The sequence below is a fragment of the Rhinolophus sinicus genome, linkage group LG04, assembly GCF_036562045.2.
Source record: "Rhinolophus sinicus isolate RSC01 linkage group LG04, ASM3656204v1, whole genome shotgun sequence".
NCBI lineage: Eukaryota > Metazoa > Chordata > Mammalia > Chiroptera > Rhinolophidae > Rhinolophus > Rhinolophus sinicus.
In genome coordinates, this window is record NC_133754.1 from 180,292,583 (window position 1) to 180,319,649 (window position 27,067).

General features: G+C 37.3%; 1 protein-coding gene across 1 annotated transcript; it reads right to left on the reverse strand.

The window, feature by feature from the left end:
• PPP6C (protein phosphatase 6 catalytic subunit) lies at positions 1 to 26,975 on the reverse strand. Its single transcript, XM_019728572.2, has 7 exons — positions 26,837 to 26,975; positions 11,619 to 11,714; positions 5,470 to 5,535; positions 4,332 to 4,473; positions 3,118 to 3,197; positions 2,729 to 2,938; positions 1 to 1,781 (listed from the first exon to the last, which is right to left on the reverse strand). Exons 1-7 carry the CDS (start codon positions 26,909 to 26,911, stop codon positions 1,533 to 1,535), a joined length of 918 nt encoding a protein of 305 aa, XP_019584131.1. The 5' UTR covers positions 26,912 to 26,975; the 3' UTR covers positions 1 to 1,532.
• Positions 26,976 to 27,067: the final 92 nt, after the last annotated feature.

The following is a 27,067-nucleotide window of genomic DNA, read 5'->3' on the forward strand; positions in this document are numbered from 1 at the left end:
TACACTATAAAGATTTTTATTGCATTTTTAGGTAACCTGGAAGTTCTTATCCTGAAGGGGAAAAGTTGGTTTTCAAAACTACCTGAACAGATGCTAAAGTGCTTTATTAATTGGCTGGCTTCACAAGGATTTCCTGGAATGACAAAAATTAATTATAGTAGTAAAGGGATACCAACTATTTCACAAAACGGTAAATTCCAACATCATTTATGACCACAGTCATAAGAGACACTGGAACACTTGCCCTTATTAAGGGGACATTGCATATCAAGAACTAATCATCACAACCCTTTGGATATTCAAATTACTTACACAAAGCCAAAACATGGTATCAAAGATCTTTACAAAAGAGGACAATTTGTTTCCTTCTACACTTTTTAAAACCTGCTTCAGATTACAGTTCACAAGTATAAGAGTCCTGACTTTTCAACCTTTCCAGTTGCAGTTAAAAAATGAACACTTTCTAAAAGTTAAGGTCAAGTGTTACAGCAAGAGAATGATTCCTATTGAAAAGTACATAGATTTTACTGTATGATACTCATGATAGATTGTAAACTGTATTGATCACATTCTACTCAATTGGTATCAAATGAACACATCAGCATTACAAGTATTAAATGTTTTTCTATTACTATAGAGGATATAAACCAAAACATTAATATGGCAGTTATGTTCTTTAGGCACAGTTTAGTGATTTTTTTTTTTTAAATAAATAGTATTGAATTTCAGTTGAAGTTTTAAACTCAATAACCAAAGGGTCAAGAACTCTGACTAGGAAAAAAAAAGAAAAAAAGAATAACTTTAAGCAAACAATGTAAGCTGCTTAAAATTTCTAACACTTTAACCTATCTGGGTTTCAAGATTACTTTATTAAAAAATACAAGGAATCTGAAAAAAGATTAATACAATTATCTTAATGTACAAAGTCATAAGTTGTAGCAGTTTTTAACTAAAATTTAAAAACACAACAAGGAGGGCAGCCCTTTAGACCAATTTATTTTATATCCATTTAAAATATCATCCAACAAAGGACAATGAAGTTTACAGCTGGGACAAGTACACATAACTCGAGGCATCTGCAGTCCGTCGTGCCCCCTGAATAACAACTTTGCTGCTGAAATTTCTTAAAACTTACCAAACTAAAACAAAAAGCTGAATGATACAAAAGGGAGGATTTCAGTGTAGTCTGTTCTGTCAATTGGCTTTTTTAAAAAAGGAAACACATCTTGTTTCCCTCAGACCAGAAAATAAGCAAGAGCTACATGCAGCAGTATGAGTATTAAGACATTTCTCAAGTCTTCTCAGATGAGTCCAAGGTAGGGATGGGATGGGGGAGAAAACTGACAGAAAAACATTGCTATTGACACCACAACAAACAATAAATTTAGATAATTTAAAAATTAAAAAAAAAAGGCAAGAGGCAGCATTTCAGCAGCAAAGTGCTCAATAAAAAGTATATTGTATAGGGTAATACACGAAAGTTGGGGTAAGAAGAGGGCAGAAAAAATGGGTCAGCAGGATGGGCGAAGGCCTCAAAGGAAATACGGCGTCGTCGTTCTGGGAGGAATAACACGTTCTGAATCTGGAACTGCCCGGAATAACTTTGGTTCTCTTGTATTTACATCTTTGAAGACCATGATCGAGGCAATATTTCCACAACGATAGCAGTAATTAGGAGCGGACCATACTGTTACCAGCTTCTCATCAAACATAAACTTGTAGCCTTCGTGCACTAGTTGGTGTGCTCTGCAGATGAGTTTTAAGTTGTTGATATGAACAAACTGCAATTTAGAAAGGTTTTGTTAAGTATTCAGCATATTTTTTTAAAAAAAACCAACTTATATATATAAGAAAATAGACATTTAAATAAAGTATAATTCATGTTTCTAAATACAGTTCTCATGGTTCTAAAACCCATTCAGTTACCCCCAATCATTTCAATAAGTTATAGGCAAATAGAGCCACTTTGGCCTGAGTCTATTAAATCTGTATAAAAGAATTATACAGTCACATAATTAGAAGTTTCTGGAAGAAAAGTGTTCTATAAGTACTATCAGATAGGAAACAAAGATTTTCATGGTTTAATAATGAATATATTTCTACCAATACCCATCATTTACTGAGGGTTTAGTACTGTTCTTACCAAAATTCTGAAAGAGATTTATGATCCTTCTTTTACAATTTAAGGAAACAGAGATTCAGACAGGATAAATAACTTACCTAAGTTATGTTGAACCTACCTCTCTGACTCTATGCTGGATTACTTCCCAATACAAGCTCATCTGTGTGTGTGTAGATGGGTGAACCTCAAAAAGTTGCCTATTCCTAATATATACACATGCGTATATCAAGTCATTATGTTGTACATCTAAAACTAATACGTTGTATGTCAACGTATCTCAATTAAAAAGATGTACATAAAAAATGTATTTATTTTCAAAAAGTTATCTATCTTGCCCTTGATATCTCATTACTTAATTGCAATATTTGAAAGAAGAGGAACATTTATTTTACACTTATTACCAAGTAGATGCTGAAGGAGGTGCTTTCATTATGTCAACTCATCTAACCATTAAGGAAATACATACATGATAAACTAGACGAGATATCTGATATCCACAAACACCATAGTAAACTAGATTGGAAGTTTGTTATCTACAGCCACCATAGTTCTTTAGGAGTCCATTAGCAACCAACAAACCGCTTTTCCAAAAAAGGTTGGCTTTACCTCATTTGTGACCTTTGCGCCAAAAAGCCAACCTGCTCCTCGAGGACTGATAGCCCAAGTATCCACATCTTCAGGATCTGACCAGACCAGATCACAAAATGCTCCTTTATGAGGAATTTCCTGATTCCGTTCAATGGTTCGAATTTGATCCAGTGTTTTGATATCAGGAGATAAACCACCATGAACACACAAAATCTGCTCATCTATTAACTAGCAAAAAAGGATAACAAAGAACTGAACATACATATAATAACAAACTCAGTCACATATATATTTATCAATAAATGCTAATGGTATCAATATAACGGAGATGGCAATAAAATAAAAATATGCAAAGTGTTATTGGCAAGAAAATACTTGAGGTTTTATAAAGATTTATATAAACTTACAGCTGCTACTGTGAGCATGTCGAAAACTTTGGTACAATATCTCCAAGCATTAGCATTTCCATATTTGGTTTGGCACTCATCTACAAAAGAAACAGAAGAGTTCTCATTAATGAAGTTCTGAATCTGCCCACAAAAATAAAGAATATATCCCATGTTAGGACAACAGAAATTCAGCTTAAAGTAATAATAGAGTAAAAGAGTTCAGCTGATCTTTATAATGACAAAAGGTAATTCAAAATATAAAATCTGAAACTAAAGGGTTATGAAATTAATGTTTTCAAATCTCTCAATATTTGCTTTACATGTTCTCAAGGAAAACTGATATTAACCGTCTCAATAGTTCTATTGCCTACCTCCTTCAAAGAACTTCTTGATCTCATTTTTTTTAAACTTGCAACCATATAAAAGTTTTATAGAAGTGGCTATTTTTCTTTTAATGGCTGAGTTCTGTTTCTAATCCCTGACATCTTTGGATTCTCTTGAGCAAGCACACAGCTTTTATATATATAATTTCATACATATGTAAAAGGATATTCATATATCCTTGGTATATCAAATATATGAATATATATATACATATAAAAGGATATCCATATTCATTCAGCTATGTGTATAACAGCAACTTAAAAATAACTCCAACATCTACTGTTAAAGGGACTGGTTAAATCAACTATAGGACATCCATACAGTACAACACAATGCAGGTATATAAGTAACATGGATGAAGTAAACAGGTAGGTCACAATATTAAATGAAAAAAGCAGGTATGATCCCATTTTAGTGTGGTGTGTGCGTACACACGTATGTATACAACACACACACAAATATATGCATAATACAGAACAGATTCTCAAATTTGAGTGGTCAGAACATCCACCTTTAGTAAATTCAAGGGTTCCACCCCAAAAGGTCTGCAGGGGGGTCCAGCAATCTACATTTTTAACAAGCACCCAGATGATTCCAATGCGGTAAACTGAGTACCACACTCTCAGGCACTGATCTGGAAAGAGGCACACCGCCAAGTTAGGGTGCTTCCCTCTCCATGGTGAGCTTTTCCACTGACTTGGGGAAGAGGGGTAATTAAAAGGTGAGAAAGTAGAAAAAGATTATCTGTATTTTCTAATTGTACTATAAAGCACATGTACTTGTGTGGCTTTTTTTCCCAAAGAGGAAAGTAAAACAACGTTCAGAATCAGAGAAACAGAAGGCCTTACCATAAAATCCATACACCTGTGTTATCTGTCTGCTCTCATGATTTCCTCGCAAAAGTGTAATACGATCAGGCCATTTAGCCTTTAGTGCAAGAAGGTAAGTGAAGGTCTCCAAACTATAGTAACCTCTGTCTACAAAATCACCCTGTAAAGCAAAAGTTTACAGTTACAAACAATATAATAGCAACAATAGTTTTAAATAATTATACCAAAGCGCACAAATTCCAAGACACAGGCCAAAATAACAAAAATGGAGTTACACATAGAATTATTTGGAAATTGAGTTTTACAAAAATTTCAAATGGAAGTAAAGAAGATGTTTTTACTATGTGTGTGCTAGTCTATGATTCACGAGGCCTACAGGAACCTGCAGTGCAATTTTCTCAATGACATTCCCTGCAAAATCACCATGTTTTCAATTCTCTATAACTTACACTAACAGATGTTTCTAAAAGGTCAATTGTATGAAACCAAATCTTTTTAATGAATTTCAAAAATCATTTGAACTATATCAGAAGAACTGCCAACTTGAAGAAAATAGTTGTTTTGTAAAAACAAACACTATAACAGTGTTCCAGGGTTAGCTTTGTATTTAAAACAGCACATGCTATTTACAGTTCCCATTAAGGTCTTATTTGGGCCAATATTAGACCAGTAGGAAACAGCTAAATAGGGAAGTGACCCATAAATTTTTCAAAGGAAGGAGCATAACAGAGAATTCAGAAAAAGTTCAACAGTAATATTACATTCCAAAAGAAAGGTAAGCAAATACATCCCTTCATAGCAAATGTTTGTGTGTACGCATCAATCCACAAATAACAGGTAAAAATGAATGCTCAAAAAAGTCTCATAAAATAGCAATAAATTAAACATTTATGCCTTAAACCTGTGGTTGTGGTGTATTTTCTGCCTAGCCATAACTGAGGGCTACAACCCAGTCCTATGTGTGTATACAGCAGCTTACTAAAGCAATTATTCTCAACTAGAGGACAAGGCAAAATGTAGAAAAGTATAGAATCATCTTTTTATATATTTAAATAGTGATTATCACATGGCAATGAAATTATTATGTAATTTACATGTAATAAGACAGATCCTTTCCATTTTAAATAAGTACTTGATATCACTGGTGGTTACATACCATAAATATGTAGTTTGTGTCAGGAACCTGACCTCCAGTTCTGAATAGTTCACAAAGGTCATAAAACTATAAAACAAAGGTGATATATGTTGATTACAAATTCTTGAAAAGCAGTAAAATAATAAATCTGAGAGCAAAATGGGTAAACAAGCAATTAATTAAGAGGACTTAAAATTATTTACATTAATAAAAAAATAAAGTGTAAGCAAAACTGCCAAGCACACAGCTCCCAAACCTAAAAGAAAAAAAAAGCATTTAAACAAAGCTCATAGTTACCAGTAAAGTCATTCCTAGATCATTCATGTTATAGGTTTCCCCTCTCAAATTTCTTTCACACATCTCCCCACCTATCACATGAGAATCTGAAATCATTTAATTTATCAGTTATCTAACTTGTCAATAAGCTAACCTAACCACCCCTCCCCATTTCAGCATCTAAAATGAAAAGGAAACAAGTGGATAAGAAGAATTTCTTTCAGAGAATGAATTTACATGACACTTTATGTCATGAAGAACAGACCAACCTACCTTCGTCACTCTACTGCTGGAGAGTGTCCCCTTAGGTCCCACAGCTGCAGAGTGTCTTATAAAAAATCAGTAATAAAAAGAACTGTGTATTTCACCATATTCTATTTGACTGAAAACTGGTAGTTGACAAATTGTACATTTGGTAACTTCGATCAACTAGATTAACCTAATTTAATTCTTAAGGAAACTTCAGTTTTTCTGAAAAAGGATTTTAGATGAAAGGAATTGACTATATATACTGTACCAACTACAACTAATAATTTCCTACACATTTATCTCTTATACTTGAAAATAAAATTACTACTTAAATTTCTAACACTTAGTACAAGAATCTTCATCACTGTGAACAAAACTGAAATGTGAATGACGAAAATAAAGCACTACCCTTTATAACAATGTCTCGTAAAACTAAAGAGTTATTACTTGCTTAAACAAAACTTTTGAAAAGTTTAAAATAGTATTTTCCTATCTTCTTAAAATTAGCACACAAATAAGTGAAACAAGCGTTCAATCTCAGCCAAGTGGTAGACTATTATTTTTTCAAAACATTTGCTGTCCATTTCTACTATGTAGAGTCCCTCCCTTTGAAATGAGTATACTTCCCACTCCCCACACCACAGATGTATATGTGTATGTGTATCATTTCACTTATATATTTATATATTTACATATAAACACACAGTATGAGTAGTAAAACACACACACACACACACACACACACACACACACAGTCTGTCTCTCTCTGTATATGTACATGCATACACATATATATAGAGGGTACCAAAAGGGTGCCCAAAAAATGTATACACATTTTAAGAAAGGAAAAAACTGTATTAAAATTGTAACACAATGAATGATGCTAACATTCATTTGATCAACACCATCTTTTGAGCAAATGTCATACTACACATTGCTACCATAATTCAATTCAACTTTGAAAAGTAATACATAGATAACATCTCTTAAAATGTGTACACTTTTTTGGCACCCCTGATATATGTGTATGTTACTCTGGCCTAGTAATTCCACTTCTTTGATTATATCCTAAAGGCCAAAAAAAAAAAAAAAAGAGAAAATTCAAATGCTAGGTAACTATACAGAAAATGTGTTACATCATTTATAATAACAAAAGAAAAAAGCTTCATGACTAACACAGGGAATAGTTTAATAAAGTATGATATATCAACTCAAGGCCTTGGACCTTATGCAGTCATGAATAATGATTACAATGGAAACTATGTAGCAAAATGGAAAAATTATTAGGGAAAAGAATGGAACACAAAACTATACCTATAACTACACAATTTTACTATGTAAAAACTGAGTATGTATACACACAAAGTCAGGAAGGAAACATTGAAAAGTTTTAAAGAAGCTGCTTTTATAAAAGTGTGGTAGAAGAGAAAGTTAACTTCAAGTTTTCTACTGGTGTTTACAGAAATATGTCCTTGAATAAAACCTTTGTAAGTTTCCATTTACCCTATGCACATTTAATAGACAATCAAAAACTCTGCTTTAGGGACACATAGTTCCCACTCCATACTGGAAGTTTTGTCCAAAATTATTTAATATAATAAACATTTACCAAAAACATGTGTAGACAATTAACCATCCTACATTACCAGAAGCCCACCTCATCATTTCACAAATAATTTCTACCATCTATTATACATTTTTCATATCACAGACACTCTGTAAATGTTCTCATTTTAAAACAAAACCAATCCTGAGAAGTCAATTTTATCCAACATTAGAGGTAAGGAAACAGTTTAAGTTGGCTAGCTCAGTAGTTTTTCAACTTTTTTAGTTTCAAAACCCATTTGTAATCTTAAAAATTTGATGGTCCCCAAAAAGCTTTTACGTAGGTTATATCACTCAGTATTCACTAGATTACAAATTAAAATGGATGATTTTTAAAAATTCATTTTAATCAAAACTCATTAAATAGTAACACTTATTTTTAATAAAAATAAACTGTTTCCCAAAACAAAACAAATTTAATGAGAAGAGTGGCAGTGTTTTCCAGTTTTACAAATCTCTTTAATGTCTGGCTAAATACAACACAACTGGACTCATAACCTGCCTCCACATTCAACCCATTGGGATTAAAGTAAAAAAACCCAGCTTTCACAGAGATATGGGTTACCAAAGGAAGGAGTATTCTAACTACCTTCAGAGATAATGGTGCATATTCTTCTAATAAGTGGTCTTATCATACTCAGATAGATTGATCTAACACTGAGTGAATAACACATCAGTCATTTGGAAAATGGAAATGACAATTCATTATACATCATCAAAAAACTGTATTTGTTAACACGTTAATATTACCACTCATCTCATTAGAAGAGTCTTTAAGTATTAGAAGCTGTTAACCTCATGGTGATGAGGCTAAATCAAACTTTCTAAAATTTCAATTTTCACTTGAAAACTCAAAATTTGGCATTGACAACAAAAACTGTCAATTGTGTTCTTTGACATGACTTCACTTTTGCAAAAGTGATTGCCAAATACCCATAGTCATTCATTGTCTCAAACAAAAATAGCATTCTATAAAACAGAGGCTACTCAGCTCGTGATACGAAGAAGTGCATAAGCCCTTTTCCTTGAGCAAAGCATCTTTCTTTGGTACGCAGCAGATGTGCTTGCCACATACTTCCTAGTTCACCACATACAGAAGTATCCACTCAGGGCTGAGTTACAGCTAACACCACTGCTTCATCAAGGACATTCCTAAGGGAGACTGGCATTTCCTTTCACTGTGCACGCATGCTGGTGAAGAAGACAATGACCACCAGCAGTCTGGTACCACTCCCCTGACTCGTCCTGAGGCACCGGCAGTTTTACCCTCAATTGATTCTGCACCACCTCAGGGACCCTCAAGGATCCATAGGCCATACTTGAACTTGTGAGCTGAGGTGGCTTCATAAATAGCTAGTATGTAGCCAAACCAGGACTTAAACCAAGCTCTGCCTGACACTGAAGTCTACAATCTCCTCTCCAGATGACACTGTTTCAGCACTAGAGTCGGCCTTCTTTATCTGCAGATTCCACAGCCTCCAATTCAACATGAATCGAAAATATTCTATTGGTGGGGGCGGAGGGCTTACTTCCTGCTGACGCGTACCATGTAGTTAGGTGCATCTCTACTGAGCACGACACGTTTTTTCTTATCATCATTCCCTAAATGATACAGTATAACAACTATAGCATTTACATTGCATTACGTATTATAAGTAACCTAGATTTAAAGTATATGGGAGGATGTGCATAGGCTATATGCAAATATCATACCACTTAACATAAGGGACTTGAGCATCCCTGGATCTGGGTATCTGTGGGAGGTCCCGGAACCAATCTCTTGAGGACACCAAGGGAGGCTGTGTATGCTTACTTACCAACACGCTTATTTATACTCATAACCCAATCTGCAATTCCAGAACTAGCCCAAAGGAAAGATAACTGTAGAAGTCCCAAAGGACACATCTTACATTTGATTCAATCAGTCAGTCGACGTTTAGAATCTCAACTCTCATACTTTTGATCAGCAATTGTTTTAAGGAGTCAAGTACAAGAGAAACAATGTTCACAGTTTAGTGGTAGTCTTCAAGTAACATGGGCGACCCTGCACCCAAATGAGTTTAATTATCTGCTGTGTCTGAGTAGCTGTGAGAGTTTGGGCTAATTCTTCTTTCAGTCTCAGTTTCCTTCTCTACAAAATGATCCAATCTTACTGGACTCTTGAAAAATTTTTTACATGGAATATATGAAAAAGCACTCTGTTAACCTCAAAACACAAGATAAATTATTAGCAAGACTTGTATATTTGACTGAAGGTATATATAATATAGAACTACAATTTTGTGATTTTAATTAATTCTAGTAGTTTGAAGTTGTCTCTAACTTCCTGACCTTTGATCTTGGCTGTAATTCATATATTGACAAGCTCTTGATAACAGGTAACCCCTCAATTTCAATATTATAATTAGAAGAAAACATTACTTGGTTTACTCCAGCTTTTAGGAATATGTTAAGGCACTGCTTATATTAATATCCTTTACATTAGTAAAATTAAAATGTTTATTATACTTTTGGAGAAAAGTTACATGGAAATTTTAAGATATCCACTCCTAAAATCTACTTTGGAGATCTAAAAGTTTAACACATCACAGATGATGTAATGGGGTTTCTATTTAGAAGCTGATAACATACAGATGTCAGATATATTATACTATCAACCATTCAGAGGGCAGATTGAAAAGCCAAAAAGAAAAGAGCCCTCTAAGTAGTCAAAATAGGACTTTACTCACTGAGCAGCCTCTCATCATAACCAATTTCTGCTCCTCTAGGCAGTCATATTTAAGGCAGGGAAATTGCACAGAAGACCGCAAGTCCTATTAGCATTCATAAATACTTCACTGTTCACAATGTATTATATGTCGTATAGTCCCAACTCCTTTGCATGCATATAGCAGGCTATGGGTGTTCTCTTCACTTTTCATTTCCCTGTAAAAAAAAACCCTTACAGATACATAGAAGGTTTATAACTAGGCTAAACATTGACAGGATCTAAAGATGTGGTGTGCCCTTTCTGTCACTGCCTTGAAACTTTTAAAAACAAACAAAAACCCAGCAGATGGGGGCCGGCCCGGTGGCTCAGGCGGTTAGCGCTCCATGCTCCTAACTTCGAAGGCTGCTGGTTCGATTCCCACATGGACCAGTGGGCTCTCAACCACAAGGTTGCCAGTTCGATTCCTCGAGTCCCGCAAGAGATGGTGGGCTCCGCCCCCTGCAACTAAGATTGAACACAGCACCTTGAGCTGAGCTGCCGCTGAGCTCCCGGATGGCTAACTTGGTTGAAGCGTGTCCTCTCAACCACAAAGTTGCCGGTTCGACTCCCGCAAGGGATGATGGGCTGCGCCCCCTGCAACTAGCAACGGGCAACTGGACCTGGAGCTGAGCTGCGCCCTCCACAACTAAGATTGAAAGGACAACAATTTAACTTGCAAAAAAGTCCTGGAAGTACACACTGTTCCCCAATAAAGTCCTGTTCCCTTCCCCAATAAAAAAATCTTAAAAAAAAACAACAAGCAAAAAAATCCATTCTGTTAAGAAAGAAAAAAAACCCAGCAGATGAAAAAAATGAACTAAATCTCTCTCATCCCATTCTAGCAGTGACTTGCTGCAAAATCATGTACCAACAATTTTATCTTTCTGAACCTTTGCTATTCTCCTTCCCACTAAAGAAATGATAAATTTCCAACAAAATATGACAAGTGAATAGAATGAACAGAAAATTAGTGCCTAAAACCAAAGCATCTCCTATTAATCGTAATAACTACGAGCAGTCCACATTTGTGTTTTATATTTCCCCCTTTTCACAGAGCAACAGTGCTGTATTTTATTCCCTTTGCAAGTACATAATTTCAACAAACTCCATGAATAATTTGACCAGAGATTTTATTCACAGTAACAGGAACCAAGAATCATTAGTGTCACACACATGGAGGTAATCTAGTCAACTACCAGCTGGTTGTTTTCGTTTGTTTGTTGCAGCACAAGTAGAAACACACATGGGCGATGGACAGTACAAAGCTAAAAATCTGTTCATGAAATTTTACCTGTCCGTGTATGTCTCCACACACTGTGACTGGTGTTGATACTGGCTGGACATTTGACTCTTCCAAGAGGAGATCACAAACATAGTCACATAGCCGCTGTAAGAAGAAAAGACAAAATGTAACTTTTTACTACAATATTAAAGCTAATGCCAAAAAGACAAGAACTAATACTTGTGTTGTTTGATAGGAAAGAAACTACCCTTTGACGATTCTGGAATTAGATTTCTGTTAACTTTCACTTTCATTTCATAATGCCGAAGAATGATACAGGGACTATTCCAAAATGCAAACTCCCTGGCTATACAGACAACAGATTCTAGAGGACACATAGTTTTACAAGACCTATAAAATGATGCTTTTCATCAACAAGTGTAAGAGTAAATAATTTTTACAGGAAAAGGTTTTTATCTGCTAGTTTTTAAAGTAAACTGCAAACCACCATGCACTTACCACTTGACCCAGCAATTGCACTCTTGGCAGTGAAAATTTATGGTCACATAAACATCTGTACAAATGTTCACAGAAGCTTAATTCATAATAGCCAAAAACTGGAAATAAATCAGATGTCTTTCAACAAATGAATAGCTAAACCAATTGTGGCACATCCATACCACGGAATACTATTCAGCAATAAAAATAAACAAACTACTGACATACAACAAAATAGATGAATATCAAGAGATTCATGCTGAGTGAAACAAAAACCTATCCCAAAAGATTACATACTGTATGATTCCATTTTATAATATTCTTGAAATGACAAATTTATTGACATGGAGACCAGAATAGTGGTTGCCAAGGGTTCAGGAGTTAGGAGCAGCAGGAAGGAAATAGATGTGATTGTAAAAGGACATGAGCAATCACTGTGGTGATGGAACTGTGTCTTGAATGTGCTTCTGGATACATGAGCTGCAGATATAATAAACTCGCATACACCTACACACACACACACACACACACACACACACACACACACAAGTAGAAGTAAAACTGGAGAAATGTGAACAAGACTGTGTCAATGTCAATATCCTATTGAGGTATTTGTACTATAGTTCTACAAGATGCTACTACTAGGGACAACCTGGATAAGGGGATATGGGATCTCTTGGTATTATTTCTTACAATTGCATATAAATCCTCAATCATTTCAAAATAAAATTAATTACAAAATGCAAATCTAAAGTTGAGGAGTCACTCTTTAAAAACAACTCAATGTTTGCATTTTAATAATATTTGTCCTCTGAAAGCATTCAAATCAAAACATTTCACAGAAGGAAAATGATTTCTCACAACTGCGCTCTAGGAATGGAAGTGTCGAGTCCTGCTATACATAGAGAACTAGAGGGGAACCTTCCTCCCATCTGAGACCAGGTTACGCTACAGCCAGAGGCCCCGGTGGATTTTATGATCAGTCTGCCAAGAAAGGAGAAATTAAACTACACAAGCATAATGAAATGATTTTAAACATTAAGGAATCTAAATGCTACAATTTATTTAAATATTAGACACACACTTTATCAGTTACAGCTATAATACTTTACTCGGAGTTCAAGAAATGAGCCTTAAAGACTTTTCTTAGGAGCTGTGGAAAAAAGGAGGAACTAGCAAGAGACTGACTGCATGGCGAGGCACAGCGGAAACCATTAGGGTCTGAGGTATTCTGGAAGACCAGTGAAAAAATGTTTCAAAAGACGAGTGATCAACTGTGTTCAATGCGGCTGGAAGGTCAAATTTTGGAGAAAGAGTCGAGGACAGAGAAGGAATACTCCTTTATTCCCAAACCAAAAAGTACCAATCTCGGAATATATTATACTCTAAGACAGAAAATTGGTATACAAAATAATACCATGACATAATTCAGAAGTTATGAGCACAGCCTTTGAAGTTAAAGAGATCAGAGATCAAATATTAGCTTTACTTCTTACTATCTATATTTAGTATATTATCTGTTACTTCGCTGTGTAAGCCTGAGCAAGTTATCTGATCTCTCTGTGCCTGCTTCTTCATCCACAAAATAGAGATACCTACCTGGGGATAGTGTGAGGATTAAATAAGACAGTGCATGCAAGTGCTCTGCAAAATTTTACACACACACACATATACAAGTGTCATACACTCAGTCCACTACATTATAAACATACCCTGAATTATAGGATATGACCGAGAAGGGTATATATCAAACCACAGCAGCAGTTGCTCAAACAAAAGAAAATCCACTTCCATCTTTATTCCTTTTACTTTTTAAAAAAGCATTAAAAAAATTTATTCTTGGTAGAAGAAAACATAGATGTGTTGGTAGGTTATTCTATATATTTTTCTGTAGTTACTGCATTTCTTTAAAAAAAAAAAAACAATGTTATTTTGAAACTAGAAAATAGTACTAAATGAAAAAAATGCAAGATGCAGAATAATACATATACTACTTCTCGTATTAAAGAAACACACACACACACACATATGCATACACGTACATACACGCACTTGCTTGTATTTACTTGCACATACCTAAACTGTTGTTTCTGGAAGGATCCATAAGAAACATAATACTGGTTACCAATACGAGGAAAGGAATTGGGTTAAGAAAGAATTAACATTGACAGCCTTTTATACTTTTTAAGTTTGAAACCCTATCAGTGTGTTACCTATACAAAAACTTATGAAAAATATATTACCAGAAAGAATAGTCCTTCCATCCTTCCAACAGATTGTGCTAGGACATCTGGATTTCATATGCAAAATAACAAAGTTGGACCCCTACCTCACACCATATACAAAATCAATTCAAAATGGATCAACAACCTAAATATAAGAGCTAAAACTATAAAATTCTTAGATGAAAACATAGGGGTAAATCCTTATGACTTTGGATTTGGCAATGGAATCTTAGATGTATCAACAAAAGCACAAGCAATAAACAACAAAAAAATAAACTGGACTTCATCAAAATTAAACATTTGATGGCACCAAGGAAGTGATAAGACAACTGGCAGATTGGGAGAAAATATTTGGAAATCATGTAGCTAATAGGGGCTTTATATCCAAAATATATAAAGAACTACTACAACTCAACAACAAAAAGACAATTAACCCAATTTAAAAATGGGCAAAAGACTTGAATAGACATATCTCCAAAGAAGATATATAAATGGCCAACAAGCACATGAAAAGATGCTCAATATCATTAGTCATTAGGGAAATAAATGCAAATCAAAACCACCATGGGATACCACTTCACACATACTAGGAGGGCTGTAATTTTTAAAAAATGGAAAATAGGTTTACCAAGGATCTAGAGAAATTGGAACTCTCATACATTGCTGGTAGGAATAGAAAATGGTGCAACCACTGTGGAAAACAGTATGGCAGTTCCTCAAACACTAAACATAGAATTACCACTTGACCCAAGAAGTCTACTTCTGGGTATATACCCAAAAGAATTGAAAGCAGTGAAAGTATCAGATATTTGTACACCAATGTTCTCTGCAGCATTATTCACAATAGACAAAAAGTGGAAACAACTCAAGTGTCCATCAACAGATGAATGGATAAACAAAATGTGGTACGTCCATGTAAGGGAATATTATTCTGCCATAAAAAGAATGAAGTACTCATACATGAAGTACTGGTACAATGTAGATGAACCTTAAAAACACTGTGTTAAAGAAAATAAACCGTCACAAAAGGCCACATAGTATATCATTCTAATTTATATGAAATGTCCAGGATGGTCAAATCCATTGAGATAGAAAGTAAATTAGTGGTTGATTAGGACTGAGGTTTGGGGTAGGAAGAAATGGTGAGTTACTGTTCATGGGTACGGAGTTTCTCTTTGGTCTACTGAAAACATTCTTACATTGATTATGGTGATGGTTCCACAACTCTGTGAATATATTAAAACCCACCAAACTGTACTCCTTAAAAGTGAATTTTATGATATGTGAATTATACCTCAATAAAGCTGTTGATTTTTAATTATATTACCTATTAATAATAATTACCACCTTGACCACAGCCACTCAATCTACCCCTTGTGGAGATAACTGTCCTTCCAGTCAGTTTCAAAAGATCAGTGTTGTACAGTATCCTATTAGACCTGTGATATATAATTGTTAAATTATTTCTATAGTAATTAGTTCCCAAAGTTTACAACCTATAATTTGCATTTTTTTAAACCCTAACTCACTTCCCTGTAGCTTAAGGTTAGTTCCAAAGAAGAGGTACGCTATGTTTGGCCTGTATTTTTTTATAGTCCTTCATTACCACTTCCCGTCTCATCTTGCCAGAATGAAGTGTGCTAGTCTTTTTAGTTAGCATCATAAAGTAGCAATATTTTGAAAATATTTTTCTATACAATTTTTAAAATAATATAGTGATGTTTTGAAGTACCTATCTCAGAACCTCACCCACCTCTGTTGGACACAATGCCTTGCTCGAATAATATTTGGAATATTTTTTCAAGTACACTCACCAAAACTTCAAAGAGAATTCCAGCAAAGGCATCTGTAGAAGTGCTTTGCTATAATTTGTACAAGAGCAGGTAGTGTTCTCTGTCTGTTACCATGAGGCACTTGTCCTCTCCATACTTCCTTTCAGATTTCACATCTTTTAAGAAGAGGCCTGGGCCGGCCCGGTGGCTCAGGCAGTTGGAGATCTGTGCTCCTAACACCAAAGGTTGCCGGTTCAATTCCCTCATGGGCCAGTCAGCTCTCAACCACAAGGTTGCGGGTTCGATTTCTCAACTCCCGCAAGGGATGGTGGGCTGTGCTCCATGCAACTAACAACGGCAACTGGACCTAGAGCTGAGCTGCGCCCTCCACAATTAAGACTGAAAGTACAACAACTTGACTTGGAAAAAAGGCCTGGAAGTACACACTGTTCCCCCAATAAAATCCTGTACCCCTTCCCCAATAAAATCTTTAAAAAAAAGAAAAAAGAAGAAGAGGCCTAATTTCCACCAGTGAAGATCAGAGCCCATACCATGAATTACAATTTGAAAGTTTCCCCCAACTTATCCTCTGACACAAGCCGCCAAAGAAGCTCATCTCCCATTCTTCCTCCCACAATGCATCTCTGGAAGAGAAAAGGTCTCTATTTCCTACAATGTTGATCTTTCCACTTGCCCACTCTCAGGAAACTGCTAGTTACTTGTAAATCTGAAGGTTCCAGTGTTTATACCCTTTAAATATCAATTATCAAAATGTTACCCAAACAAACTTACTATAAACTCCACCAACAAACTTACTATAAACTCCACCCCGAATTGTACTGCCCTGCTTTCCCAATTGCCTTTTTCCCCAAACTGCACTGTAATGTCATTGCCATCAACCTGTAATAAGGGACATTATAGGAAACAGTCCTCTACAGAGCCTGTCACTGTGTAGACTATAAATAAGCTGTGATTAAACAGTTGCCTTCAAGGGGGACCCAGGGGAGGAATGTCTCTTTGCTCCCTCTTTCAGGTACAGACGTGATTTCATTGAGAAGCATGTTTTTACCATCATACAGACTCTGGATTTTTTTTTTGGGGGGTGTGGGGGAATATGGGGAACAGTGTGTTTTTCCAGGACCCATCAGCTCCATGTCAAGTCATTTTGTTTTTCAATCTAGTTGTGGAGGGTGCAGCTCACTGGCCCATGTGGGAATCGAACCGGCGACCTTGGTGTTATGAGCACCGCGCTCTAACAACTGAGCAAACTGGCTGCCCCTGGACTTTTTAATTGATCAGTTTCCACCTTTCAGTAGGCTCCTAGAAAGCTTAAGGCCTAATCTCAAAAAAGTAACCTGGTCATCATAGCTTTTATTTCATATCTCATATACTATTCTTTCTTTTTCTGTTAACTCCATCTTAGTTTCCTATTCTTTATTTTCTTTTTGTCTCCTTTTTCTTAATTATTCTGAATATAATTTATCTTGCTATATTGAATGCATCTTTGTGAACCACTATATCCTTTTGGAACAAAGTGAGTTATCATTTAACATTTTGAAACTAATCACAGCACAGATTCCTGAGGGATTCCATGGTTCCCATATGTGAATAAGCCAGAATTTGCACCCACATATGACTGGCTCTCCTAGCCCGTAATGCCTCAGAACTGCAAGTCTCTCCTGGTGACTGCCCCACGCCCCCAGTACTGATCTGGAAGTAACAGCAGATTATAAGCTAAAGAGCCTCACTGTGAAACCCTGCCCATCGCAAAGGCTAGTAGTGAGTGTCTAGAGAACACACGTAAACCACTCAGGCAGCATCTTTACCCTGAGGCCAGGCACACTAACTTGAGTAAAATAACAGCTGCCTCCTGTAACTGCCACTTCCGCAGTCCCAACTAAGGATTTAGAGCTACGTCTCTAAGCCAAAGCCACTGCCTCTCATCTCTCCAGTTCAGCAGTAGCTTACAAGTTCGTATCAAGCAAACACAAAAATGAGAAATCTATGAAATCTCAGTGCAAACTCTTCATATGCCAGCCAACCACACAGCAGCCTCCCAGAGCCCCGCCTGCCATGGAGAGGCCCCTAGTACGGTCTGTAGGCAGGCAGTGTGGTTTCTCTCACTGCTCCAGTACAGGCACTACGACAAGATTCCACGGCAAGATTCTCAATCTTACCCCACGAGCACAAACTCCAGCCATCTCTCCCCATGATGCCCAATTAATTCCTAATCCTTGAACAAGCAGGGGTTCATGGCGCCCATTCTTAGGAGACTCTATTTCCCTCCTCTACCTTTCCCTCAAGATACCATTCTATAGATACCATTCTATTCTCTGCTCTGCTTCTGTCCCTGTTCCTTCTTTGTCCCGCAAATACACTGGGTTTTAAATTTTTTTCATTTTTATTAGGGAATATTGGGGAACAGTATGTTTCTCCAGGGCCCATCAGCTCCAAATCGTTATCCTTGAATCTAGTTGTGGAGGGCGCTGCTCAGCTCCAAGTCCAGTCACTGTTTAGTTGCAGGGGGAACAGCCCACCATCCCATGCGGGAATTGAACCGGCAACCTTGTTGAGAGCTCGCGCTCTAACCAACTGAGCCATCTGGCCGCCCCTCTGGAAGCTCAGCGGCAGCTTGTTGTCTTTAATCTAGTTGTGGAGGGTGCAGCTCACTGGCCCACATGGGAATCGAACTGGCAACCCTGTTGTTCAGAGCTCGAGCTCTAACCAGCTGAGCCATCTGGCTGCCCCGATTTTTAATTCTTTGTTTAGATGATCTTGCTGTTTAAAACATACTATTTCCTGTATTTACTTTTACATACTAATATGTATAAAATATCCTTAAGAAATAAAAATGGGGTGACCGGTTCGCTCAGTGATTAGAGCGCAGTGCTCATTAACATCAAGGTCGCTGGTTCGATTCCCACGTGGGCCAGTGAGAAACAACGGCTTGACTTGGAGCTGAGCTGCGCCCCCCACAACTAGATTGAAAAGAAACAACAACTTGAAATGGAGCTGATGGGTCCTGGAAAAACACACTGTTCCTCAATATTCCCCAATTAAAAAAATAAAAAATAAACAGAAATAAAAATGTATCTAAAATTACATTTTACACAGCCTTTGTATAGAGTCTTTACTATAATACAAATCACTGGGAATGAGGAATAGGAATCCAAGATGACAACGCTATTCACACCCTTACAGTCCAGAAGGAAATATCTCTATCTTCAGTCTAAACCAAAGTTTCTCAACCATGACACTACTACTGATACATGTGTTTGTTGTGGGGCTTCTGTCCTGGGCGTTACGGGACATTTAACATCTCTGGCCTCTACACCCACTAGAGACCCATAGCAACCCTCCACGTGTGACACTCAAAAATGTCTCCAGACATTGCAAAATACCCTCTGAAATGCAAAACACCCCCAGCTGAGGACCATTGGTCTAGACTTTTCTGAGTTTAATACTATAGAATAGCATCTGGAGTACATATGACAACCAATAAATGTTTGTTAACTAACTGATCTGTGTATCCAAGTCTCCTGAATATCTCTACCTCAATGTCTTGACTCAGTACATCCCAAGTTCAGTACATCCCAAACCAAACCCCCTTGCATTCCTTAATCTACAGTATTCACTAAGTAATCCACGCCAAAAACTAAGATTACACTGAAATCTCCCCTCTCCCTCGTACTCGAGACCTACTCTGTCAACAGGTTTTATTATGCCTTCTTCATTTCCTTTTAAAGACCAGACTCACTTGTTACTTCAAGCTCTCGTCACCTGGCCGATTGCTCCTACGTATGACGTTTTTGTCCCATTCCAATCCATGGGCCACAATGCTGCCATAATATTTCTAAAATCTACTGTCTTCCTTAAAAATCTCTCATGCTACAGTTAAAGAACTCTTTTTCTTGGCACCTCAGCCAACCACTGAAGTGTATCATTTGATTTGTATATTCCTATTTTTATTAAATGCATTCCTTTCAATTATGAAAAAAAAATTTCTCAAGGGCGCTCTTCTGTCTATGGCAGTGTTTCCCAAACTCCATTCAGATACCATCATTCATTATGCTTTTGTCATATTCCTATCACATATAAGAGTATATTTCTGTAATAGTTTTCTTTGAATCTTCTTTTCTTTTTAGCCACATTTTAAACAAAGTCACAGTATGATGTGCTTTTCCCTAAAATATAAAAACATTCCAAAGGGTTTATCCATGTACCACCTGAAAAATAAACATCTTAGTTTATCGGCCTAGTCTTCCATGATTTTGTCCTCTGCCTGTCTTCCCAGCACCACCTCTGGCCAAACCAAACTGCCTCAAGTTCCCTGAATCGGCCACGTTGTTTCACATTAAGCTGTATCATTGCACGTGGTATTTACTCTGTTTGCATGTTCTTTCCTTCCTGTTTTGTCTACCTGAACAAACTGCTCATCCACTCATTGCTCCTCCTTTGTGAAACCATCTCTGGCTCCAGTTAGATGCTGTTTCTTCTGTGTTCCCCAATATCCTGGATAGCCCTCTATTTTAGCACCTATCACACCATGCTAAGACCATTTGTTTACCTTTTTATCTCCCTACTACACTGAGAGGGCAGAGAGAAGTATGGATTCTACCTCTGGCACCCACAGAGAACAGGACTAGACAGGGGAAACATTTAAATGTTTGCTGTAAAGCAGAATGCAGTTTGACTTAACAAACCTTAACTGATTGTCTGTTACATACAAGACGGTGTTCTGAGACTGGAGAGTACAAAAATAAACAAGATATGATCCTGAACCTCAAGAAGCTTGTAGTCTAATGGTGGAGACAGATTTGCTATCATACAAGACAGAACACTGTAAGTGATAAAATGGAGCAAAAGTGCTATGGGACAAAGATCAGTATAGAAAAGAAAGAATGGGAATTTTTTTTCTCAAATAAATGGCATTTAATTTTTTTAATTTTTTTTAAATTAAAAAAATATTTTTCAATTCCAGTTGACATTCAATATTAGATTAGTTTCAGGTGTACAGCATAGTGGTTAGACAGTTATGTAACTTATGAAATGATCTCCCCCCTCCCCAGTGTAGTATCAACCTGGCACCACACAACTATAATATAGTTATTATATTATTATGGACTATATTCCCTGTGCTGTACTTTACATCCCTGACTACTTTGTAACTGCCAATTTGTACTTCTTTTTTTTTTTTTAATTATTATTTTTTTAATTATGGCTTTTTTTTTTTTTTTAAAGATTTTATTGGGGAAGGGGAACAGGACTTTATTGGGGAACAGTGTATTCTTCCAGGCCTTTTTTCCAAGTCAAATTGTTGTCCTTTCAATCTTAGTTGTGGAGGGCGCGGCTCAGCTCCAGGTCCAGTTGCCGTTGCTAGTTGCAGGGGGCACACCCCACCATCCCTTGCGGGAGTCGAACTGGCAACCTTGTGGTTGAGAGGACGCTCTCCAACCAACTGAGCCATCTGGGAGCTCCCAACTGAGCCATCTGGGAGCTCAGCAGCAGCTCAGTTCAAGGTGCCGTGTTCAATTTTAGTTGCAGGGGGCGCTGCCCACCATCCCTTGCGGGAGTCGAGGAATTGAACTGGCAACCTTGTGGTTGAGAGCCCATTGGCCCATGTGGGAATCGAACGCCTTCGGAGTTAGGAGCATGGAGCTCTAACCGCCTGAGCCACCAGGCCAGCCCCCCAATTTGTACTTCTTAATCCCTTCACCTTTTTCACCCAGCCCCCTAACTTCCCTCCCATCTGGCAACCATCAGTTTGTTCTCAGTATCTATGAGTTTGTTTCTATTCTGATTCTTCGTTTATTTTGTTTTTGAGATTCCACATATTAAGTGAAATGATACAGTATTTTGTCTTTCTCTGACTTATTTCACTTAGCATACATAATACCCTCTAGGTCCATCCATGTTGCTGCAAATAAATAATAAGGTTTCATTCTTTTTTATGGCCAAGTGATATTCCATTGTATATATATACCACATCTTTATCCAATCGTCTATCGATGGACATGTAGGTTGCTTCCACATCTTGGCTGTGGTATATGAAATGTCCTTCTTTATCTCGTTATAGCCTTTGTTTTGAAGTCTATTTTGTCTAATAAAAGTATTGTTACCCTGGCTTTTTTTTTTTTTTTTTTTCATTTTCATTTGCATGAAATAACTTTTTCCATCCTTTCACTTTGTCTATGTGTGTCTTCCAATCTGAAGTGTTTGTCTTGCAGCAATGTATCGGTCTTATTTTCTTCTCCATTCAGCCATATTACATTTTTTGATTGGAGCATTTAATCCATTTATATTTAAAGTAATTATTGATAGGTATGCAGTTATTGCCATTTTATTATTCACACTTTTTGTATTTCTTTCCCTTCTTCTTAAAGAAGTCCCTTCAACATTTTTTGTAATACTGGTTTGGTGATGATGAACTCTTGTAACTTTTCCTTGTCTGGGAAGAAAGGAATTTTTAATAGCAAATAAATTCAAGCACGTACTCTGCTGAGTCACTGTGGCAAAAATCACTTAATCCTCATCAAGTCCTGGCTTTAATATCTATTCTGCCTGTCACAAGGATTGTGTAAATGGCAGAATGGACATGAAGGTGCCCTGAAAACTGTAAGAAGCTATGTCAATTCTAACTATTGCTAGTGAATTCTGACTGTGGAATCCAGGAGCCTTGCATGGAGAAAGTGGCATCGAAGCTGGAGCTCAAAAGGGGCACGAAGCAGACTGTAAAGTGAAAGCATTAAGCGGTAGTTAAGGATGTGAACCCTGGAGCCAGACTGCCTAGGTTTGAATCCCAGCTCTGCCACTAACTTACCAGCTATATGACTTTGGAAAAGCAACTTAAGCAGCCTGTGCATCAGTTAGCTGTAAAATGGGGCAAATATTAGTACCCAACTCAAAGAGTATTAAATAAGTTAATATTTGTGCTATGTACGTATTAAATAAATAGGTGAAAGAAAGAGACTGAACAGAAGTAAAGAAGCAGGGAAGTACAGGGCATGTTGTCAGAAGATGGTAGTCCAATATGCCTAGTTAGAATGGAAGATAAAAAGAAAGGTGATGAATTGCAAGATATACCTAAAAATGCATGCCATTTGCCATCCTAAAAAAAACTATTAACTATCAGAAAGAGCTCTGCACAAGGAAGTTTTCTAATCTAATTCATGGATTAGCAGGACATTCTGAGGCAGATCATAACTGTACAAAGCTCAGTTCCCCCCTCAGTAAAGTAAAGAGGGTACAGAATTGGATGAACTCTGACTCTCTCTCAGCTCTGAAATCCTAGGAAACGGGCTGGGGAATCGTTAGAGGTGTACACTGTCCTATCTGATACCTACAGCCACATGTAGCTATTCAGCACCTGAAATGTGACTGGTCTGAATTGTGATGTGTCTTAAACATAAAATATATACCATATTTCATAGACTTAGTACAAAAAAGAGCAAAATATTGCATTAGTAATTTTATATTGATTACATGTTGAAATTAGGTTAAATAAAATATTTAGGTTAATAAATTCGGTTAATAAAAATTACTAAACTTAATTTCACCTGTTCCTTTTTAGTTTTTAAAAATGTGACAATTTGAGGCTCATATTCTGAACATTTGATTTCTACTGGACAGCACTGTTATAGACTATTTTCAGAAGACATAGGAGAATGTGATTCTGTGGCCAAAGAGACAAACAAAACGCAAGGCATTATCAAAAAGAGTCTTGAAAACACTCTTCTGGCCCTATATAAAACCATGATGTGTCCCTCAGTCCTGTACTGTTTAGTTTTCCTTTCAGTACCTGAAGAAAGATACAACGCAAAACCAAACTCAAGTAAACAGAATGATCAATAAGATAGGCAATAAGGTGAGTGACAAAACCCACAGGCATGTATGGAAGGATATGAGTACAGGAGCATAAAGACTACAATATATGATAAGAATCGATAAAATCAGATCGAGGCTGAATGAGAAGGTATTAAAGGCTGTTCAACAAATGTCATAAAAAAGCAAGAGGGAATTCTTTGAACCTTTATGGAGGCATTTCAGACAGAGGCACAACTTGGCAGAGCAGGTAGCTTTGTATGAAAAACTTAAGAGATGGCTCAGACTAAACATAAAAGTGAGTTCCAAAAAAAATTACATTAACAATTAATCCATAAAAGTGGTTACTATGGAATCACACAATTCCTTATTGTGCATCTCTGAGACAGACACTAGTATTCTCCAACCCCTACCATGGTAACTGTCTTCGGTTCCTCAGTAAAAAAAAGCTGTACACCAACTCAGTGTGCAATTTCTTTGCTTACATGTCACCTTAAGAACTATACAAGAGATCAGACAATCTCCAACTTATAAGACCCATTCCCTGCCAAAGTATTTAAGTTGAAGTAATCAGTAAAACAGTCTTTTATCATTCATTCTTCCACTTGATCAGATAGGGAGTCTACCTATATCTTCTACGATCAGCTCTGAATCTTTATTATGGATGAGAATCACATGAGCTCTTTTTAAAGAAAGGTTATGTTTTGGTCCACTCACTTTTATAGTTCATTCTTATTCCTTCAAAACAGTTACGAAGATTCGATTGTGTACTAGTGACATGACCACTTACAATTTAGGTGTAGAGAAGTCATGATTAGATCTAGAGCATCTTATTACATTTTAGTATTTTACTTAGTACCTCCAACTTATAGTCAATTTAAAACACACTGTATTTCTGTCTTTTCTATCAGAACATATCTTTTCCATAATGATCATTACGTGGCCCCAGTGATTTCTTTTCTTCCTCTTACAGAATCTTTTATTTTGGCTTAAAAGCCTTAGAAAAGGTACTCCTGGAATACTTTCGTGGACTGCCTAATTTTAGTTTGCACTTCATGCCAAGAAGAAACAAAATTAAATTTCTTTAAATACACCAGAGATGAGCATACATCACAAGCAAATTAATCTGATAAAAATATTTCCAAGACAAAGAAGAAAAGCCTCCCCTTATTTAAAAAGAAAAAAAATAGAATTTTTCCCTCAGTAGATTTTTAAAAAATTTATTAAGAACTAGATGCATCTAAGTATACGCCAATTGTGTTGCAAAAGGAAATGAAATGGTTTAAGAACTATTTTTCCTTAAGGTTAACGTTTATCAAACTAAGACGTCTAAAGAAAATCCAACTGATGTATCATCCAAATCATTTCAATATCAATTTCAAGTTAATATCAAGATACATTTTCATAATAAGCAACAGTTTACTAATTATAAACACAAAGCTTAAAACTGCTTTACATATGCTAAAGAATAGAAAATTTCACATCAATTCACTGACAAAAAAACAATAACTTCACCCATGGGATTAACAATGTTACCAAAAGATGTCTGGTTAGACTTCCATGAACTGGATACCAGTGTTGGTTGTTCCTTGTTTCCTTAAAAAGCATATAACAGAAAGAAGCCACAAAGAACTCAGATGAGCATGAAAGCTGAATTTCTACTAATACTGGCTTTGTCCTCCTTTTAATTAAATTATCCTATTAAAAATGGGGAAATGCACAAGAATGACTCCCCTATCATCTAGCATACATTTACCTATAAGTACAATAAGTTACATTAAGGTCCTTTGGCCTTCAACATTTTGCATACTTTTTGACTGACGTTAAACATCAACTTCCTGCACCAAAAGCGCAAAAGAAAAACACCAGTAACATCTTCCTTAAGAGAAAAAAATTCACGGACAAAGATGAATTGCTTTAAACCCACAGCTTAAAAGTATAAAAAAAAAATTCACAACTACCCAGTTTACCCACTTACCACATACAAACCAAAGTTAACTGAAAAAAATAAAAGACAGTAGCCCTAATAACCGCTATAGGCTGCTAGACACCTAAACACCGGTTTTAACAAACGCACAGAAATAGAAACACTTGTCAAAGACTGACGTTTATTCCTTTACCCACACATATACGTTTACTGTTACTTGGACTTGGCAGTAACAAAAAACAACTCTCCTCCTTTAGCAAACCAAAAAAATGAAATCTTGGGTTAAGAAAGGATTATGGAGAATCACCTTGAAGGACAGAAAAGTATTTGTATTTATTGAGGGCCTACTAAATTACCCACTTATATTAGCTTTATCCACTTAAATTAGCTCAACAACATACTCGCAAATGGGATTCACATCTGAGCTGGCAGAAGAAAAGCAACACTCCTGAAAAGCAGCTGGGAGGAGTGGTAGGAAAAGAGGGACGACTTGACGTTCTCCCGCTTCGCCACCAAACCGCAACCGCCCACCGTCTTCCAGTCCTCAGGAACCCAAACACGCTGACCGAGGACGCGTTCCGGGGGCCGGCGGCATCTCCTGTCAGACGCCAGCCACCCGGCCCGCCTGTCATATCTGGGGGGATGACCCATTCCGAGGGCACTGCCTGCTGGGGCTCGGTTCGGACTCCGGGAGACCGGAGATGGAGTTACGGGCGAGAAGACTTCTATTCCAAGCACAGCTGTGAGGGCTCAGTGCCCTGGGACACCCGAAAGCCAGGGGGGACAACCCTGGGACAGAGGCCGCGACATCCCTCAGGATCCCCACTACGGAACTGGGACAGCATTCGGGGGACTACGGCTCGCTCCCTCCGCTCTCCGCGAGAAGGCAAGTCGGAACGGGTCGCTCAGCACTGCGTCGGGCCCTCCATCGTGACGGGACGGGATGCTGGCGGGGGTCCCGTGGAGAGAAGGGCGGGCCGGCGGGCGCCCCACTGCCGGAAGGGGCGAGCCCGCCAGCAGCGCTCCCGCCCCGACCGGGCTCACCTTCAGGTCGTTCTCCGGTAGGTACTTGCACAGCCGCGCTATCTCCACATACTTGTCCAAGTCTAGGGGCGCCATTTTAGAAATAACAAGCCCGGACGGCGGCGGCGGCGGCGGCGGCGGCTGGAGTATCGGCGGCAGCGGCAAAGGCCGAAGCCGGAACTCTTCCTACGTCACGTCCGGCCCGTGAGAGGCATCTGCGCAGCGGCGTAAAGCTTGACCCGATTCTCCCCG

Excerpts from the sequence above, each read along its gene's own strand:
- PPP6C (XM_019728572.2), bottom strand. The coding sequence starts at position 26,911 with ATGGCGCCCCTAGACTTGGACAAGTATGTGGAGATAGCGCGGCTGTGC. Across the intron at positions 5,536-11,618 it reads GTGGAGACATACACGGACAG|TTTTATGACCTTTGTGAACT; the intron begins GTAAAATTTCAT and ends TTTGTTTTATAG. Across the intron at positions 4,474-5,469 it reads ACACAAACTACATATTTATG|GGTGATTTTGTAGACAGAGG; the intron begins GTATGTAACCAC and ends TTTGCTTTACAG.